We start from the raw sequence: 18551 nt of genomic DNA, 5'->3' as shown, positions 1-18551 counted from the left end.
TAGCCTTGAAACATGGGCAATAAACCAGCCTTTCCTTGGTCCACAAGGGTTGTGATTAAGATCTAGATCTAGATTACACTGCTGCAGCAAATATAGCCATAATGTTAGTTCAAAGACTAACAGCATACTCCTGTACATGTTGACTCATAAATTAACACCTTTCGGTTCAATGAGACTTACTCAGGTAAGATGTATATAGGATTACAATCTAAAAGATTACTGTGGGCGCCTCTGCTCTTTTCAGATGCAACTGACAATCTATTCAAGGCACCACAAGCCTTTTGTTGATCCAAGATCCAGAACAATTAGAACTTTAACATGGTTGCTTTGTTTGACATCTATGCCAATATGCTGTATTCTTGCAAGAAAAGTGGCTCTCCTCTTCAAAGATCTTTCCCAGACTTTCTGCTTGACTAGAGGTGTTGAGAATCAAATCTGGGCCCATTCCCACCTCTCCTTGAAAATATAATAGACAAACTTCTTATTGTCCTAAAGCAGGGATGGTCACCTTGCAGTATCCAGAAGCCACAAGACTGCCAGTCTGTAACAGTACAGTATTTAATGCGGCGTAGGAATGGGCAACTGTTCCATCATTCTTCACCATTGGCTGTGCTAGGGGTGGTGGAACTTGTATGCCAAAAACATCTCAAGGGCCACAGCTTTCAACTTGGGTTTTAAAAAAGGCAGTACTGTAGTGTATTTGATAATCAGCTGGAGATTTAATTGTTCATTTGACTTCAGATATGCCTACTTTCTGCTACCTCTCTAAGTTTCAAAGTCCCATCTCTCCACCCACCTTTAAAAGTATAGTGGCACTGATGGCAGCTGGGTTAACACTTCCTCATCTAGTACTTTGACAGTAATAGTGCACTGTAAGAGGAAAAGAATCTTGTAACTTTGGAGCAATATCCATAAGTGGATCCATAAGAATGTGCCAAAAGACATCAAATGAAGTAGCCTGAGAAGTAATATTAAAATTAAGCATCCTGCAAAATACAGGAGTTTATTATCAAGCACTGATTCCACAATGGAACCCAATTAAATGATGCTTCTTTTTACATTATTCATTCTAATTGCAGAATTTAATATATCCCCACTGGGAGTCATTGTGAATTTGAATGGCTAGGTTTCCATTAGTGATAGAAGAATTTAGGGTACACTGCATGAAGGGATGGTCTCTGTATAACATAAAAGTATAATTAGAGAAAGAACTTGGTATACCTGAAGTTTTAAGGATATGGCTCTTCTTTTATCAGTTTAAAGATGGTCGGGATACAAATGGATCCAGGTAACCAGTGACTAAATGAGGAAAAAAGGCAAAGCCAAACATGAAAACTCCTGTAACACTGTTTTTCAGGCCACTGGCAGAAGCCAAAATTTAATGCTGCCCTTTATAGATTATTGATTTTTGCAGCCATTGAGAAAGAGACATGCACAGATCCAGTGTCAAATTAAACCAGTTTGTATTTTGTCTCATCAAGTAGTGAATTGACAGTTTAAAAAAAGATTGGGAAATAATCCCAAATCGAAGTTGGTTTGCTCTGATTGGAAAGAGGTTTGAGATGTAACCAGTTTTCCAAGTGTTGGTTGCAATCAGCTATCAAAGCATTTCTTCTTGAGTTGCGCTATAAAAAAAACCAGGCTGCTTTGAGGTACTGAATTAAAACTCAGTTGTTTATGTTTAAACAGCCTTCTGGTAAAAAGGACAAAAGGGGAATGAAACAAGTATCAAGTGTTGCAGGAGAACTTCCCTTTAACCCAAGATGGTCTCAAGAGGTATCTTCCAAATGTCTACATGGCTTTAAATATAGAAGATGCCCAAAACATTTTTGTATAGTAGTATGCAGCACACTTAATTAAGCAAGCATTTTCAGGAACCACCAGTATCTCAGGAGGTATGCCACATGGGACAAGACAGCTGCTCACTGACAAATCCGTCCTTGTGGTCGAACCCGTTCAAATAGCCAGGAATCTCCAATTTCAGGACACTTTCTCCCATTTTCAGTAAGGCTGGAGCACTGCCAAGATGACTCTGAAGGTCTCATTGCACAGGCTGCAAACAGCAGGCACTGGCACTCTTCCATTTGCCCCTCTCTCAAGTCTGTCTTAGGTCTGCCGCAGAAATCCCCATTTGGTGTTTTGTTTTTTTGAAAGTCAGGAAACAGAACAGACAGAGCTGGTTTTCTGGTTCTTCAAAGCCTGCTTTTTCTGAAGTTCCCTTGTGATCCGTCTCTTGATGCCAATTAAATACAGCTCACGGTCAAACAGTCCCGCAGCCAGTGGGATACTGCAAAAGACAAGGTAGTAGTAATAAGATAGGTGCTACAAGGTGAAGTGCAGAAACTCCATTTTCACAGGCTATACATCTGGTACATGCACACATATGCACATGCACACACATATAATGCAGGGGTGGGAAACAGTGGAAGGGTAGGGGGCTGCATTACCCCCCAGAAAATCTTTGGAGGGGTTCACCCACTCCCACAAAAAACTGCCCCCCCAATATGTGTGGGTGAGTGAGTGTGTGTAAAAAGTGTGGTATAGTGGTATGAATATTGGACTATGAGTCTGGGTACCAATTCAGCCATGGAAATCCACTGGGTGACCTTTGAGCAAGTCACACACTGTCAGCTTCAGAGAAAGGCAAAGGCAAGCCACTTCTGAACCTTGCTGAGAAACCTGTGACAGGTTCACCTTATGGTTGCCATAAGTAAAAAAATGACTTTAAGGTATACAACATGTCAGAGTGCTCCTCATAACAGAAGTATCAGTCATCTTGTAAACTACAGAATGTTTGATCAGTGGATCGTAATCTATCTATCTATCTATCTATCTATCTATCTATCTATCTATCTATCTAAATTAAAGAACAACAAATGTTTCAGTAACTTGATTTTTTTGTCTCCGCTCTTAAAACTTTACCATCAAAATAACATTCAGACATGTAATACAAAAAAGAAAAGGAAATGAATTTACCTCATTAGAAAATATCCTCACTTCAGTCATCATATTTGCTGAACTGTACCTCTTGAAAGTGTGCTTTCCAAAAATTAATAAAGGCATGCCACTAACTGTTGAATTTAATATTCTGGTTTTCATCCATGCTTGGTTTTATATAACCTGTAATTATCTGCATTACAGCAATTTCCCAGAATCTTGTCACAGTTCTCAACAGCTTAAGAATAGCCCTCTTCCATAGTCTGGCACATTTAATGTTGTTTAACATTAACACCTGCTTCATATGATTCTTACTCCATGTTGTTCTCTGCCTACAGGATCTCAGCAACACAACATAATCCCACACAAATTCAGGCTCTCCCCAAACACTCTCTGGGTGGGGAAACTTGGGATGCTCTTTTGCCTGGCATCACTAGATTTGCCCAAATATCCTCTATCTGAGGATTCAGCAGCAAGACCTGGGTCAACCTGAAATGCCCTGTCCACCAGTCTGGTTAGCAGTGAATGGCTCCTTATTGTCTAGAGGGACATTCTTCTGAAATCTTGATTTATCCAACAAGTCCAAAGTACAAATAAACTGCTGTGCAAATATTGCCACCCAGGCGTCATGCCTTAAATACAACTGTGAAGGAAATACTAACTTGTCTCTCCCAGGCCTGACTTTGACACGGAAAAGCCCATAGACAGGTCGATGGTCTGACGTTTTGATCCCAAGACAAGAAGAGTATTTCACAACATGAATATCATCCTTGCGACGGCTTCGGTATATTACTCGATCCTGAGAAGATGAAGGGGGTGGGATATATGACTAAGTTACCGGTAGAAAGAAATGGAGAACAGCACAATTCAGACTGAAGCAAGAAATAGAAAGGCTTCTCTTGTTCAGGGGGATCCCTAGTCTTAAGAGAGATGGTGCCTCCTATTCTTTCTGGGGAGGCACGACTTTCAGTCTTTGAGAAGATATGCCCTGGGAAGGACCCTTTTGTGCCCTGCCTCTGTAATTAGAAGAGCGCTTCCACTGCAGGTGAGTGGCATGTGTTTTCAGGGACTTCCACCCACAACCCTAACTGAATTATGAAAGTTTACAGTAGAAATGGAACATTGTGCCAAGTCCAAACAGGACAAGAGACACACAGCATATGCATGAACAGTAGCTATGCAGCATACATTCTTTGAACCAGGCAAAGCAACAGATCCACATACAACTAAGCTACGTTTCATATCCTCAATGAGTACCCAGCTTGTTGGGGGCAATTAGCTTACGCTTTGTAAGTGTACATCAGTAAGTGGGATAGAAATGTACTTGCTACTGCTATGGCTCAACCCTCGGGCACTACTTCTATGCCTTATCACAGGATCATAGAATCATAGAATCATAGAATCATAGAGTTGGAAGAGACCGCAAGGGCCATCCAGTCCAACCCCCTGCCATGCAGGAAATCCAGATCAAAGCATCGTCGACAGATGGCCATCCAGCCTCTGTTTGAAGACCTCCAAGGAGGGAGACTCCACTACACTCCGAGGAAGTGTGTTCCACTGTCGAAAAGCCCTTACTGTCAGGAAATTCCTCCTAATGTTGAGGTGGAATCTCTTTTCCTGTAGCTTGCATCCATTGCTCCGGGTCCTAGTCTCTGGAGCAGCAGAAAACAAGTTTGCTCCCTCCTCAATATGACATCCCTTCAAGTATTTAAATAGGGCTATCATATCACCTCTTAACCTTCTCTTCTCCAGGCTAAACATCCCCAGCTCCCTGAGTCGTTCCTCATAGGGCAAGGTTTCCAGACCTTTCACCATTTTAGTCGCCCTCCTTTGGACACGCTCCAGTTTCTCAATGTCCTTTTTGAATTGTGGCACCCAGAACTGGACACAATATTCCAGGTGGGGCCTGACCAGAGCAGAATATAGTGGCACTATTACTTCCCTGGATCTAGATACGATACTTCTATTGATGCAGCCTAAAATCGCATTGGCCTTGTTAGCTGCCGCATCACACTGTTGACTCATGTTCAACTTGTGGTCTACTTGGACTCCTAGATCCCTTTCACATGTTGTCTCCTTAAGCCAGGTGTCTCCCATCCTATATCTGTGCATTTCATTTTTTTGCCCTAAGTGCAGTACCTTACATTTCTCCCTGTTGAAGTTCATTCTGTTAGCTCTGGCCCAGCTTTCTAGTCTATTCAGGTCATTTTGAATTTTGATCCTGTCCTCTGGAGTATTAGCTATTCCTCCTACTTTAGTGTCATCTGCAAATTTGATAAGTATTCCCCCAATTTTTTCCTCCAAGTCATTGATAAAGATGTTGAATAGCACTGGGCCCAGGACAGAGCCCTGTGGGACCCCACTGGTTACTTCTCTCCAGGATGAAAAGGTGCCATTGTTGAGCACCCTTTGGGTTCGGCCGGTCAACCAATTACAAATCCACTTAACAGTTGCCTTGTCCAGCCCACATTTTACAAGCTTGTTTGTGAGAATGTCATGGGGAACCCTGTCAAAGGCCTTACTGAAATCAAGATATACTATATCCACAGCATTCCCTTCATCTACCAAGCTGGTAATTTTATCAAAGAAAGAGATTAGATTTGTCTGGCATGACTTGTTTCTCTGAAACCCATGTTGACTTTTTGTGATTATGGCATTGGCTTCTAGATGTTCACAGACTCTCTGTTTAATGATCTGCTCCAGAATCTTTCCTAGTACTGATGTCAGACTAACTGGACGATAATTGTTGGGATCCTCTTTTTTCCCCTTTTTGAAGATGGGGACAACGTTTGCCCTCCTCCAGTCGGCTGGGATCTCTCCTGTTTTCCAGGAGTTTTCAAAGATTATTGCCAATGGCTCCGATATTACATTAGCCAGTTCTTTTAATACCCTTGGATGTAGCTCATCTGGTCCTGGAGACTTAAATTCATTTAGGTTAAACAGGTATTCCTGTACTATCTCTTTACTTATTTTGTGCTGAAATTCCCCTATTCTGTCCTCTGCTCCATTATCCTCAGGTTGAGCACCCTTTGCCTTTTCTGAGAAGACTGAGGCAAAGAAAGTGTTGAGTAATTCTGCCTTTTCTCTGTCTTCTGTTAGCATTTTGCCATCTTCTCCACGCAGTGGCCCTACCGTTTCCTTCTTCTTCCTTTTGCTGCGGACATATCCAAAAAAGCCCTTTTTGTTGTTCTTAACCTCTCTAGCAAGCCTGAGTTCATTCTGTGCTTTAGCTTTTCACAGGATAGAAACCTTACACCTGTCACTAGTTGGACATTCCGCCTGATAACTCAGTGGTGGGTCTAAGTTTGAGGGCTCTCTTCTTGACGCAAGAGACAATGATACAAAGGATAGTAGAGGAAAGAAAACTAAAGCAGTTACATGAAATCATCACAGAAACTGCAGTCAATTTAAAGCCTACAAATTCAATGGTTCTTTTTTAAAATATATATTTATGTTTTAATATTAAATTAAAAACACCCAAAACATGCAAAACATGAAACATTAAAAGAAAAAAAAAACTTGACATTATGCAACGTTCATACACAAATGCTAAAACTTCCTAGCTTCTTCATATCCCCTGCAAATTCAGTGGTTCTGTGGTTTACAGATCTCCTCTTGGAGATCCTGAAAGAGTGAGAGCAAGAGGAAGGGGGAGCAAGCTTGCAAAAAACCTCTAAGACAAACATTAACTCTGACTGCACAGCGTTTTCTGAAAAGGTTATTAGAAACTCTACAGTGCTCAAATGCCTGTTCTAAGTATAATGTCAATCCTTGTTAGGCATCAAATGTGCTTCCTACACTTCACAATTCTGCTTCTCCACTGAACAGCTGAACATTAGGCTTGCAGGGGGGAGGAACTTGGGGCAGCCTTCCACAGAGCATGCATTCCTAGGTGGAATACTTGTTTGTTGCTCACTTCCAAGTCCTTACCGTGTATGAAGGTATCCTCTGTTTGGAGGTAGAGTCATAAGTATCTTGCCCAAGATCAAACTTATATGAAGGGCGGAAAAAGATTGGTGCTTCTTGGAACCCCTTAAATATAGAACCTATGAAAGGAGATATGATAGTGGGTCAGTTTTTTAACCTGCTAATGTTCTGTCACCAAATCCTACCCTGCTAATGGTTGTGCAGTGGCCTATTCAGAACAAAACAAAAGAAAATCCTCAACAAGCAAACAAAGTTTACTTATATAGCAAATTTATAGCTGAATAAAATAATGATTCAATGTGTTCGCTCACTGGGACTGCAAACAGATATGTTTATTTAACAACAACAACAACAACAACAACATGAAGTGATTTTTAAAAATTAGCTACATAGTCTTCGGTGTCATTTAAAACCAGTCAGAGGCCTACTTTCTCCACATCTTTACTGCTCTTGTGTTTATATCAAGCTTAATGGCTTGCCTCAGATAACTGGGGTCATGGATTAGCCAATCCAGCCCTGTTTCTTTTCTGGTCGACATATATCAAAGTTCAGCAAGAAGACTGTACTCACCCTTGTTCATTTCCTTAATCAACTGGTCATGCTGTAGCAGCTTAGAGAAGTCTGTTTCTGCCCCTTGGTTGAGAATTTGTTCCACTGCCTCCCGATTCTCATTTAGACGGAAATTAAAATCTCCAAACCAGAAAACATTGTCAAATCGGGTAGTGACATCAGCTGCAAGGCCAAACAAAGGAAAAGAGTACAGCAAGTGGGGAGTTTCTGGACTGAAGTAAGAAGCGATTGCTGAAGTTTAAAAGGCAGCAGCTACTCCACCACCAAATTATGAGGGAATAGAGTTCAGTGCGGATGTCATAGACCCTAGTTTCCACAAATAAAGATCTTACACCTTTCAGACAAGAAGGACCAACTATCCTCTTGTGATGTGCATAACCATTTGAGAGCATTCTTTGAAAATATACTATCTTTGTTCAAATTGTAAACATATTGAATTTAGCTAAAAAAGTACTGGTTGTTCAATCGCACTTCTCTATCAACCTAAACCTACTTAATATGGTTGCTGGCAGTAAAAAAAATAGAACTACCTCATTTCCACTCCTCTGAGCAACTTGGAGGTAGGGAAAAATAAAAATCTATCAAGATATACAATGGACCCTTCCCATTCAAGCGATTTTGGTTCCAGGCTCCCCTTCAGATGGCAAAAAACACAGATGTTGCACCCAGTAGTATTCAATGGCAGTAATGTGCGCATGAATGCATAGTTGAATAATATGGGGCACAGCAATCATCTGGTGGTCAAATCTGCAGATCACCAGCCAGACACTACAGAGCATCCACTGTACAAGTTAATATGAATATATTCTGATGGGGAGGAGTGAAAGAAAATGGTTCCTTAGCATTTGCCACTCTTTATAGTTTATATCTAAGTTTACATGTTATACATAAATGATATTTAATTTAGAAAAGTATATATTTTAAATTATACATATTACATACACACACACACACACACACACAATAATAACAATAACATACCATATCACTTCTTATCCTATCCTAATAATTCCTATGAGAACACAGCACTTCTAGCTTCTAAGCTGCCTTGGATCCTATCCCGACAGTAAGGAAGGGTATACATTCAATAAATAAGTAAATTACTCACAGGAGCTTGAGCGATAGGGATTGGTATCTGGAATGTTTTTGGGCAGTGCAAGAGCCTGGATGGTTTTGTTGTAATCCAGCACCCTCTCATACACTTTGCCATCTCCAGCTGAAAAGGAAATGAACAAGGTCATTATGGTACAGAAACAGCATTAACCACTTTGGTAGATGACCTATCTCAGAAACTGGATATGGAAACCTGTTTTTGCTGGTTCTGCTGGCCTTCGTAGCAGCATTTAGGATCATCAACTATGACATCCTTCTGCACTGTTTTGCTGATATGGCACAGGGGGACACTAGCAGTTTCTGGTCCAAGCTCAGTTTAAGATGCTGGTTTTGACATGCAAAGTCTTAAATAGGTTGGGGCCAAGATATGCAAAAGACCACTTCTTCCTGTACAAGCCTGTCTGGAGTTTGAGACTCTCAGGGTCCTATAGCATGTCCCCCCACCCCACAAAAGGCAGGACCTTCTCTGTAGAAACACTCTGACTATGGAAATCCTTCCCTTCTGAAATTCCAGTTGCGCAGCCAAGACTACGCTGTTCTATATGATCTTTGGTCCTTAAACCAAAGTTTGGTTTGGGGGCATATTTTAATTGTGTGGTTTTTTTTAAAAAAACTGTTTCGTTTTTGTTTTTAAGAATCGTTTTAGTCTGTTTGTGTTGTGCATCCGATCAGGATGGGTTCAGGTGATAAACAAACCAATAGCTCAGTGCAAGAAACAAGCAACTAGAGACAAGGTTCCATGGCAGCTTCCATTGGAGAGGAGGTAAGAGATTTCTGCATCGGAAAGGAGGAAACAGAGGCTGTCTTGAAACTCTGGCCCACAGCCCAACACTTTCTCAGTGGCCTAAAAGTGAAGCACTGAGTGAAACAGGGCAAAGTCCGTGTGGTAGATACAGACAGCAATGCCAAAGAAAGACCCAAGCGCCAGTCAGAATCCTATCAAATAAGTTAAGAAAAATTCTTCAACTGCACACACTTTCAAAGGACTCTGAACATTTCTTTCCAACAACAGAAGGATGGGAACAGTATGAAGACTTGAGACAGGCGTACCACATCTGCTCACCAGCCCATATATTACCAGTACCCAGTGAAATACTTACATGTGAAATGGGATGTGATAAAAAGGAACGAAGTGCCAAAGAAAGTGAAGCAAACTCCTAGGGCACCTTTGGTTTTGATTTGGGACACAATGCGAGTCGTCACTGTGGCAAATTCAACTTCTGGGAGGACAGAGAAAGAGAAAGAATAGTTGTCAAAGAGCACCTCAGAGATCTGGAAATTAATTTCTGTGGTGATCAGTGGGGCCCTGCCAAGTGCTATGGTTAAATATTAGGCTTTGGAAATTTTGGCTGAAAAAACTACTACGTTTGGTTACTTAAATATTAGGTTTCTTCACATTATTTTCACATTCCTTCAAAATGGGGCAAAATCCACTTTTACTGATCTGTACATGTATGGCTACTTAATTGATTAATGACTTAAAAGCAATGTAAAAGGTCTAATTGGCAACAAGTACCTGAGCAGAACCAGATGAGGTCTCTTCTCAGGAAGACAGTCATGTAAAGTACACCATGGGCAGCTGTGTAGAACATGACATAATGGGGACCCAATGTCTCCTGCAAACGAATCTCCCATTCTCGCCTAGCAAAGTAAAACAAAGTGAACAAAAACATCATAATCCTTCCTACATAAGATCTCCTAAATCTGTCATAGTTTAGGGCCTCAAGCATATCTTAATCTAATCTTCCTTCCAAATTCTAAGGAGCTCCCGTCTTCAGTTGCTGCCACTAATGGCTGATGATGGAGATGGGGATGTCCTACTAGCCCCAGGGGCAGCACCATATAGCCTTCAGATCATTCCTAGAGAAAGATACTTGTACTTGCCAAAAGTCTACAATAAACTTTGGCCCAAACAACCAGGCGATGGATGTTTACTGGAAACCTAGAACAATGCTCAGTAGACAAGAGTTACAAAGCTAAAGCAGACAGTCTGTTTGTACAGCCAGGAGGAAGTATCCATTCCCCAATACCTGTCTGGGCAGCCTTCTTGGATTCCTATCACATACATGTCCTGGGCATAGTCAGGCTCTGTTGGCAAAAGGAAGTCGTCAAGAACCTCAGGGAGCTCCTGAAAGAAAAGGAAGATTTCTTCAGATAATAGGCAAACATTTAGAATAGGGTTGGGTGATCTCTCCAGGTCTGAAGCCCATCCAGGACTTCTGCCACACCTCCTTGGACTCATTTTTTAAAGTGGGAGTCTTCCACACACCTTCCAGGGCACCTGGGTGGGGGGAATATGCCACATTTGAAGCTAGGTCTCCTTGTCCTGTTTTAGGCCCAGCAGAGGCTCCCCGCTCCCCCCCCCCCATGAACATGAATTAACTGGAAACTGCTTCTGGCTTTGGTAATGGTCCTCCCTCTGCCTAAAACAGACCAGGAGCACTACAAAACATAGCAAATTAATCCTCATCCCATAGTGTATGGGCAGATTTTTCAATGAAAACAAAACACACTTGGGAAAATTGGAGGGATGAATGGGCCCCACTTTGCCCACCCAATTTGAGAGAGAAGGAAGGGAGGGAAGAAAATCCAAGTGAAGGAGGGCATTTGGATCAGAGAATCTGTATGTTCACCATGCTAGCCGAGATGAGCAATGAGCCTCATCTAGGCTGGAATACTTCACGACTAGCCTGCCGTTTTCTCCCACAGCTCAGAAGATTAGCAGCTTTAATCCATGCACAGATATTATGGTGGGATTAAAGGAATGCTGCTGCTTCTGCCTTGCTGTACATAGCCTACACACATGCCATGACACTTGCATCAAAACAGATGGCAGTTTTAGTACAGTTTATTATGAATTAAAACATTTCTATTCTGACTTGTATCCAAGGATCTCAGTTCTAGATGCATCTCTAACACGAAATTCCATGTATGTGTGTGCTGGGGAAGCAAACTGCAGGACGGCTAATTCTTCCCTCCTACATAAAAAAGAAATCCCCGTTTTTCTCCTGGAAAGGGATCCAAGGTGGCTCACAGGTAAAATGGTTAAAAAACTTTACGATAAACATTGTAAAACAATTAAAATCATCATGCTAAAACTGTATAAATTTACATTAAACATACAAAAGTAATACACACACACACACAATATAATATTCATATAGAAAAACATAAACACACACTGTATAAAAGCCTCCCTGACAATGACTATATATTAAAAACCTGTTTGAAAAAGTTTTTGCCAGCCAGAAAAAGGAAAGCAAGGAGAAGGCCAGCCTAGCCTTCCATGGCAGGGAGTTCTAAAGAGTGGGAGCAGCCACTGAGAAGGCTCTCTCCCATTTATGCTATTCTATCCTACTACTATCCTACTACTACTATCCTAGTAGTACTTAGCCTACTAAATGAGTCTGTGATGGTGGCGGGGCTGAGCGAAAGTCTTCCTCTGAACTGCAAACTGAGATTATCTTGATGTTTCTTCCCATAGTCAGACCTGTTAGGCTTCAGTGAAGGATTCACCCTACAGACAAACCTAAAACTGGAGGGGATCTTGGTTTGGGGGAATGGATGAGGTACACATAGATTTTGGAATCACTACCAACATGTTCACCACAACTTAGTGTTAATACAATGAACTGTATTTTATTTATCTTTGGTCTTTCCCTCCCAAAGCCAGAACATTTCCTTCAGCTAAAAAAAAAAAAAGACATATATGACTGTTCAAACTTCCCACATAGTCTGAATACAATATAAAACAAACAGAACATGAAAACAGAAAACCAGGATCAGAATGTGACACCCCTGGGGAATGTCTGCAACAGATATGTCATGCCTCTCAGATACAGGGCAAATGTTTTCAATAAAACTTTACAAGCCACAAAAGCATAGGTGCCTATCTCTCTATAGTCTGTATGCTATGAGAGGAGGGAGCAGAGTTCAGATCTGAGCTGTCCTTTTGTTTTGCTTTGCTTTTTCCTAGTTCCTATTATTTTCTGTGAAGCCTCCAGAGCAACTCTGGAGCAAACTCAGCAATTTCAGAGCCCTAGAACTGCCAAGCTGTACATTTTCTTTTTCTCCCTGACTTCTTGAGGCGTACAAGGGCTTAATATTAGGCAAAGCTATCAGATTCCTGCTCCCCTCACCTTTTGGCCCTGCATGTTCCAGGTGGCTACAAAGATGCCAATGTTCCGATCAGGAAAATATCGGTTCAGCTCTTCTGCTCCCAGCAATGCACCGCTTGCAAGAAGGCTGCCTTCCAAATAACTTCTGTGGAAACAGAACAATCTATGTTTAAAAATAATTTATTTATTTATTTTCTATAGCAGCATTCAAGGCAGCTAATAACAAATAATTATATCAACATGTGCAAGTGTGTGTCTATTTTCAGTGCATCACAGCCCCGAGACTGTGAAAGCTAGCCACCTGAAATGTGGGACTGCTATTAAGGACATTATAAGGATGTTCTTCCGGCATTTGTCGTCGTTGTGTGCCTTCAAGTCATTTCTAATTTATGGAAATCCTATAATGTGGTTTTGTTCGTAAGATTTGTTCAGAGGGGGTTTGACTTTGCCTTCCTCTAAGGCTGAGAGAGTATGACTTGCCCAAAGTCACAAAGTGGGGTTCCATTTAAACCCTGGTCTCCAGAGTCACCGTCCAGTGCTCAAACCACTATTCCACACTGGTACTTCTTCTGGAATTACTGTTGCAAACAAGACTCAAATCATAACTTTAAAGGTAACAGCCAACACACTGCACCTTGCCTGGACACTAACTGGCAACCAGTATAGTAATTTTAATATCTGTGTAATATGATTACTCCTAGATGTGCCAGTAAGCGATCTGGCTATCATGTTTTGAACTAACTGACGTTTCTGAATGTGGCAAAGATATAACCCAATGCACAGTGCATTGCAGATGTTCAACCCTGATGTTACCAGGACATGTACTACCATCTTTAGATTTTCCAGTTCTAGGAACCTCCCTCATCTATCCTACAGACAAGATTGGAGGCATACTATCACAAGGCCTCTAAGCCAGTGATTCTCGAACTCTGGTCCTCAAGATATTTTGGAAGACTTCAAGAATCTTCAAACACTGGTCTTGCTGGTTAGGGCTTCTGGTAGGAAGTCCAATACCATCTGGCCACTAACATTTAGAACTGCTAGTCTATATTATAACCAATACCCCTCATGAGGTCAACATGTAAATATGAATGGCCTGGTACTACACGGAACATACCTGTTTCGCACATCCCTAACACGGATAGGGGTCAGCAGACTGAACGAGGACTTCATGGAGATCGAGGAGCAGTTGTCACAAACCATCCCTCGGCTGTGTAGCTGGGTGTCACTCCAGCTGCTGCCTGTTCTCGGAAAGAAGGTCTGGGAACAAAGCCTGTAATCTGCACAATCCGGGTCGATCCTATTAGTCGTCCTCAACGAAGGGAAGGAGCCATCCAGTTCCAAAGGGGGTGGAGGCTGGTTGGGCACAACTTTGGATAACCTGCCGTGTGAGTCTGAAAGGTTTAACTTGGCCTGCAGAGTGTTGGGAGTCTTGGAGTCTCTATGTAAGCTGAGGGGAGATTCCTGATTATGATGGCAGTTTCCACTGGAGACTATCTGTTGCCTGACAAGACTCCTGTCCTCAAGGGAGCCATTAGAGGAGCCCATCTTGGTGAGATCTATCAAGCTGTCTTGGCTCATCCTGAAGAATCTTCTCCGCCGCAAGATCAGTTCATCGAGTGATGAAGTCCGCTCAAGCCTTGGTTTCCGAGGAGGCGTTGGGGTAAATGATTTAAAATTTGTACAGGTTTGGAATTTTTCTGGGAGGAATCTTAAAGTGTCATTGAAAAGGGAATGCTTGATGTCTTGCTGGGCCTTGGAGAGGTGGTCACCACTGTCCCCTGCCTCCCCTGCAGTGCAGCCAATTCCCTGCGGGGATAAGTTTTGGAGACCTTTAACCTCAGTGCTCTGGTTTGGCTCCATTGTCCTCTGGGAGAATCCATCAGGTGGTCCAACTGCAAGGAAGAAAAAGAATCACACTCTCTTACTGGAATTCAAAGACATTGCTGTGTTAGTCTAGATCAGTATACAGAGGGGTATTGCAGCATTTTCAGTCTGAAAGAAAGAAAGAAGCTTTCATAGACTTCAGATCCATTTGAAGTAGACTGAAGTCTATGAACACCTTATCCTACCAACTTCTTTCTCACTCTTACTGAGAATAGGGTATGTTTTTACCTACAGGTTGGAAATGCAGGAGAAGATAAGCATGAAAACACTGTAGTCTGGAAGGAATGCAATGGCTTGGGATACTGGAACTTCTTAAGACAGTCTTCTTCTAGATCAATTTTCCTGTCACTGAAATCGTTGCCCCAAATCTTTCTTTAGGAAGGCTAAAATATGGTGGGTGGCAGCCACAGAGAGAGCCTTTTCTATGGGAGCACCACATCTTTCAAACACATTTTCTTATCCTGGTGCCATCCTTGTTACCACAACCTAGGTGCCAGGCCAAAATACAGATTTCCCAAGCTTTTAAGATAGTTCATAAATTTGGTGTGTTAATTTTCAGGCAGCTGAGGCAGGAACTACTTCTGTTTTAGTGGTTGTTTTAATTTTGCATATTTTACAATAAATTTTACATTGCTTTCCATTTATCTTGTAAGCATTGCTGGGAACATATGCTCTTAGAGGGACTGAATATAAGCATGTATAAAAATCTATTTGCCTATTTACTTTAATGAAACACATTGAGAGTGTGGTGAAGTATCCTTCTTTGATTGTGTATTCCTGCATGGAAGGGGGGTGGACTGGATGACCCTTGAAATCTCTTCCAACTCTAGGATTCTATGATGCTATGAAATCAGTAACATAGTGGGTTAAGGAAACCAACCTAAACAGAAAATCAGAAAAGACAGAAGTGGGCTGATGGATGATGCCAGGCAAGTCATCTGGTTATCAGTGCTGAAAAAGTCCTCTGCCGGACATTTCCTGTTTTCGCTTCCTAAGAATGGCCTCACAAAACATTAAGACATGTGTTCATGAGTGCAGAAACAGTCCTGAATGTACTTTGTTCTCAATAGGCTCAGGGGTTTAAAACTTGAGACCAGAAGTTTGAATTGTGTCTAGAAATGGAGAGTGTCAGGGCACCTACAATCTCTGACATTTTTGACAGCATGTCTCAGAACCAGGTAATATAACCCAGTGAATTGAGGCTGGTAGCAGGGCTTTCCCTCAATCAGTAATTGGCTGCAATAGCATAGAATTATAGAGGTCATTCAGTCCAACCCCCTGCCATGCAGGAATTCACAATCAAAGCATCCCTGACAGGTGGTCTGCCTCTGTTTAAAGACCTCCAAAGGAGACTCCACCAAAATCTCTGCGGGAGTGTCTTCCACAAACAGCTCTTATTGTTGGGACGTTCCTCCTAATGTTTAGGTGGAATCTCTTTTCCTGTAGCTTGCATGCATTGTTCCATGTTCTAGTCTCTGAAGCAGCAGAAAACAAGCTATGTGTCTTATAGCAATATCATTGTGAGCAAACAAAAGCCTGGGTTGGACACTCAATGAGAAATATAAATCACTCCTGCTAGCCTGGTCACCCAAAAAGACCCAGTCTTTGTTTCCTCCTGTCCTGTTTCATGCTAGGAAGAGCCAAGTGAGTTTTGAGGATCAGCAGCCCACAAGAATCTTATCTATTGTGGGATTAAAGAGAACACATGCACTTCGGCTTCGCTGTTGCTACTGTGCAGAACAGCATATATAGGCAATGACAGTGTCTTTAATCCTAAAACACCCTACTATGACTCAGTCGCACTAATATGTTTCCGAGGCAGAAAAGCCATCAAATTCCATAGCTACAAGCAAACAAAAGTAAGCCAGCCCATTCAATATACAAACCTCCTTCTGTGTTCTCTGACATTACTCAGGTTGAGCGATGTGCGGGTGGCAATTCAGAAAATAAATAAAAACAAATAATACAAAAACTGCATAAAACCCCCGATAGCCAATCCTCTTTGCCACAAAAGAGGAAGGGAGGCCCACTGGACTTAAATAAAGTAATAAGTCTGGATCTTGGAGCTGGTTTCAAGCTTTATGTCCTTTGTACATGCCCTCGCTTAGCCTCCATTCCCCATCTGCAAAACAAGAACAGAAGAAGCCTGTGTTAATAAAGGAAAAATAATACAACAAACAGCAGGGGTTAATGCCTTTATTCCAAGGCAGCCCCAAATCCATTGAGCCAGGGTTCAAAACAAGGAGCATCACAAAGGCAAGGGCCATTTTTAATGACAGACAAGCCTAAATGGATTACAAAAATACAAATCCCAGGATTCCATAGCAGGGAGACACGGCGGTTAAAGCAATGTGGATGCTTCTCCCAAATCTCCCCCCTAAACTTGCCCTTAATGACTCCCAAGCCTTCCTTGCAGGGCTGTTGTTCTTTAATATTTGTCATGTTTAATGCCTTTTACCTTCATAAATGGTTTAACTATTTTAAACACATAGATGTCTGTCTCTGTCTCTCTCTCTATGGGAAGAAAGAATGTACATGATGATAAATAACAACAACAACAACAAAGATTATTGTTATTCTTATTACAAGAATAGTTAATAGATTATTGTTATTGTTATCTCACAGAAACCTTGCTCTCCTCCCACATTTCCCTTCCAAACCTGCCCTTTGGAGGACAAAAGACCTCCCTTAATGACTCCCAAGCCTGCCTTGCAGGGCTGTTGTTCATATTTATCATGTTTAATACTTTTTAGCTTCATAAATCGTTTGTTTTAAACACGCGTTATTGTTATTGCAATACTAGAGAACAGATATTATTATTATCATCATCATCATCATTAATTTATTTTCCCACAGAAACTTCGCTCTCCTCCCAAATCTCCCTCCAGCCTTGAACTCCCTCCCCCTCAAGCAAGGCCTCCTAAGCCTACCTCGCAGGGCTGTTGTGTTGAGGCGGGCGACGCGCGTCGGAAGAATTCCGTTTGATTTAATAAATAATAATAATTTAAAAAAAAAGGCCTTCGAAATCTTATAAAAGCGGGAGGCAAGAGGGACTAAAACGAAAGAGGCAGAGGCTAATCTTGGCCTGTGAGGAGATGGAGGGAAAGGGCGAAATGAGAGGCCGCGGCCTAGTACTAGGCTAAAGCCGGGCGCTCGCGTAGCCCCTCAGGGCCGCCTCCCCCGGCTTCAGAGCGGCTCCTCCTCCTCCTCCTCCCAACGGCTAAACCGCCGCTTCTTTCTAAAACTGTGGAGAAAGAAGGACGCTTCGGTAGCAGCCATGGCCAGAAACGGAGAAATTACCCCAGAGGCGCCGGTCTCTGAGGTAATTTCTCCATCTCCATCGAGGCCTTCCACATTTTCGACCAAGAGATAGACAGACAGACACACACACACACATCATTTTGTGTACATTTTTGTTGTTGTGTGCTTTCATTAACGACTTATGGAGTGGTTCCAGTCCAGATGTTTTTTGTGGACTTCATCTCCCAGAATCCCTGGCTATTGGCCAGGATGGCTGGGGACTCTGGGAGTTGTAGTGCCCTCAAGAAACCATTGAGTGGGGTTTTCTTGGGAAGCTTCTTCAGAGGGAGGTGTGCCATTTGCTCTCCTGAGGCTGAGAGCGTGTGACCTGCCCAAGTGGGTTTTCATGGCTGAGATATAAAGTTAAAAAAGGACTCCCCCCTCGCTTTTTGGGTTTTGGCACAACTTCCCAAATCCATATCCACGCTATCAGGGGATAATGGGAGTTGTGGTCCAAAGTGTAACCCCCTCCCCAGCTCTCAGCATGGACACATAGCCCCCAAATAGTCATAAGAGCAGTAGTTAATTATTCAAAAAAGCATTTTTCTTCTTCTTCTTCGAGGATTCATTTGTAGGTCTAAAGTTTGTGTACATAAGCAAGTAAACACTTATTGCTTTGTATACTATGGGAAGTGTATATGTTTGGCCTGTAACTACCCAAAATCATAGTACTGCAAACTATTTTTCTCCCTGCTGTTA

General features: G+C 42.0%; 1 protein-coding gene across 4 annotated transcripts; it reads right to left on the bottom strand.

Annotated features, from left to right (window-relative positions):
* Window positions 1-59: 59 nt before the first annotated feature.
* On the bottom strand, window positions 60-18010 carry INPP5E (inositol polyphosphate-5-phosphatase E). 4 transcript variants are annotated; one of them, XR_006105047.1, is made up of 13 exons: window positions 17483-17908; window positions 16439-16674; window positions 13783-14560; window positions 12687-12810; window positions 10578-10675; window positions 10064-10188; window positions 9648-9767; window positions 8543-8650; window positions 7435-7596; window positions 6868-6983; window positions 3600-3736; window positions 1927-2287; window positions 60-1299 (listed from the first exon to the last, which is right to left on the bottom strand). XR_006105047.1 is itself a non-coding variant. In XM_042479615.1 (12 exons), the coding sequence occupies exons 2-12, from the start codon at window positions 16458-16460 to the stop codon at window positions 2155-2157; spliced, it is 1923 nt and encodes a 640-aa protein (XP_042335549.1). In that variant the 5' UTR covers window positions 16461-16674; window positions 17962-18010; the 3' UTR covers window positions 60-2154. The 4 variants fall into 4 exon arrangements, 3 of the variants coding, with proteins under 3 accessions (XP_042335549.1, XP_042335547.1, XP_042335548.1); XM_042479615.1 differs by lacking the exon at window positions 17483-17908 and adding an exon at window positions 17962-18010 and having other exon boundaries at window positions 60-2287; XM_042479613.1 differs by having other exon boundaries at window positions 60-2287.
* Between the last annotated feature and the right edge of the window lie 541 nt (window positions 18011-18551).

The sequence above is a fragment of the Sceloporus undulatus genome, chromosome 7, assembly GCF_019175285.1.
Source record: "Sceloporus undulatus isolate JIND9_A2432 ecotype Alabama chromosome 7, SceUnd_v1.1, whole genome shotgun sequence".
NCBI classification, from domain to species: domain Eukaryota; kingdom Metazoa; phylum Chordata; class Lepidosauria; order Squamata; family Phrynosomatidae; genus Sceloporus; species Sceloporus undulatus.
The sequence above is the reverse complement of the archived record's forward strand: the minus strand, read 5'-3'. Positions and strand labels throughout refer to the sequence as shown.

Bases quoted from the DNA above. Each gene is read 5' to 3' on its own strand.
- INPP5E (XM_042479615.1), bottom strand. From the start codon at position 16,460: ATGTCAGAGAACACAGAAGGAG. The intron at 8,651-9,647 runs GTAAGTATTTCA...TTTCCTTTTCAG, and splicing joins TATCACATCCCATTTCACAT to CTGGAGATGGCAAAGTGTAT. The intron at 7,597-8,542 runs GTGAGTAATTTA...TTGGCCTTGCAG, and splicing joins TCCCTATCGCTCAAGCTCCT to CTGATGTCACTACCCGATTT.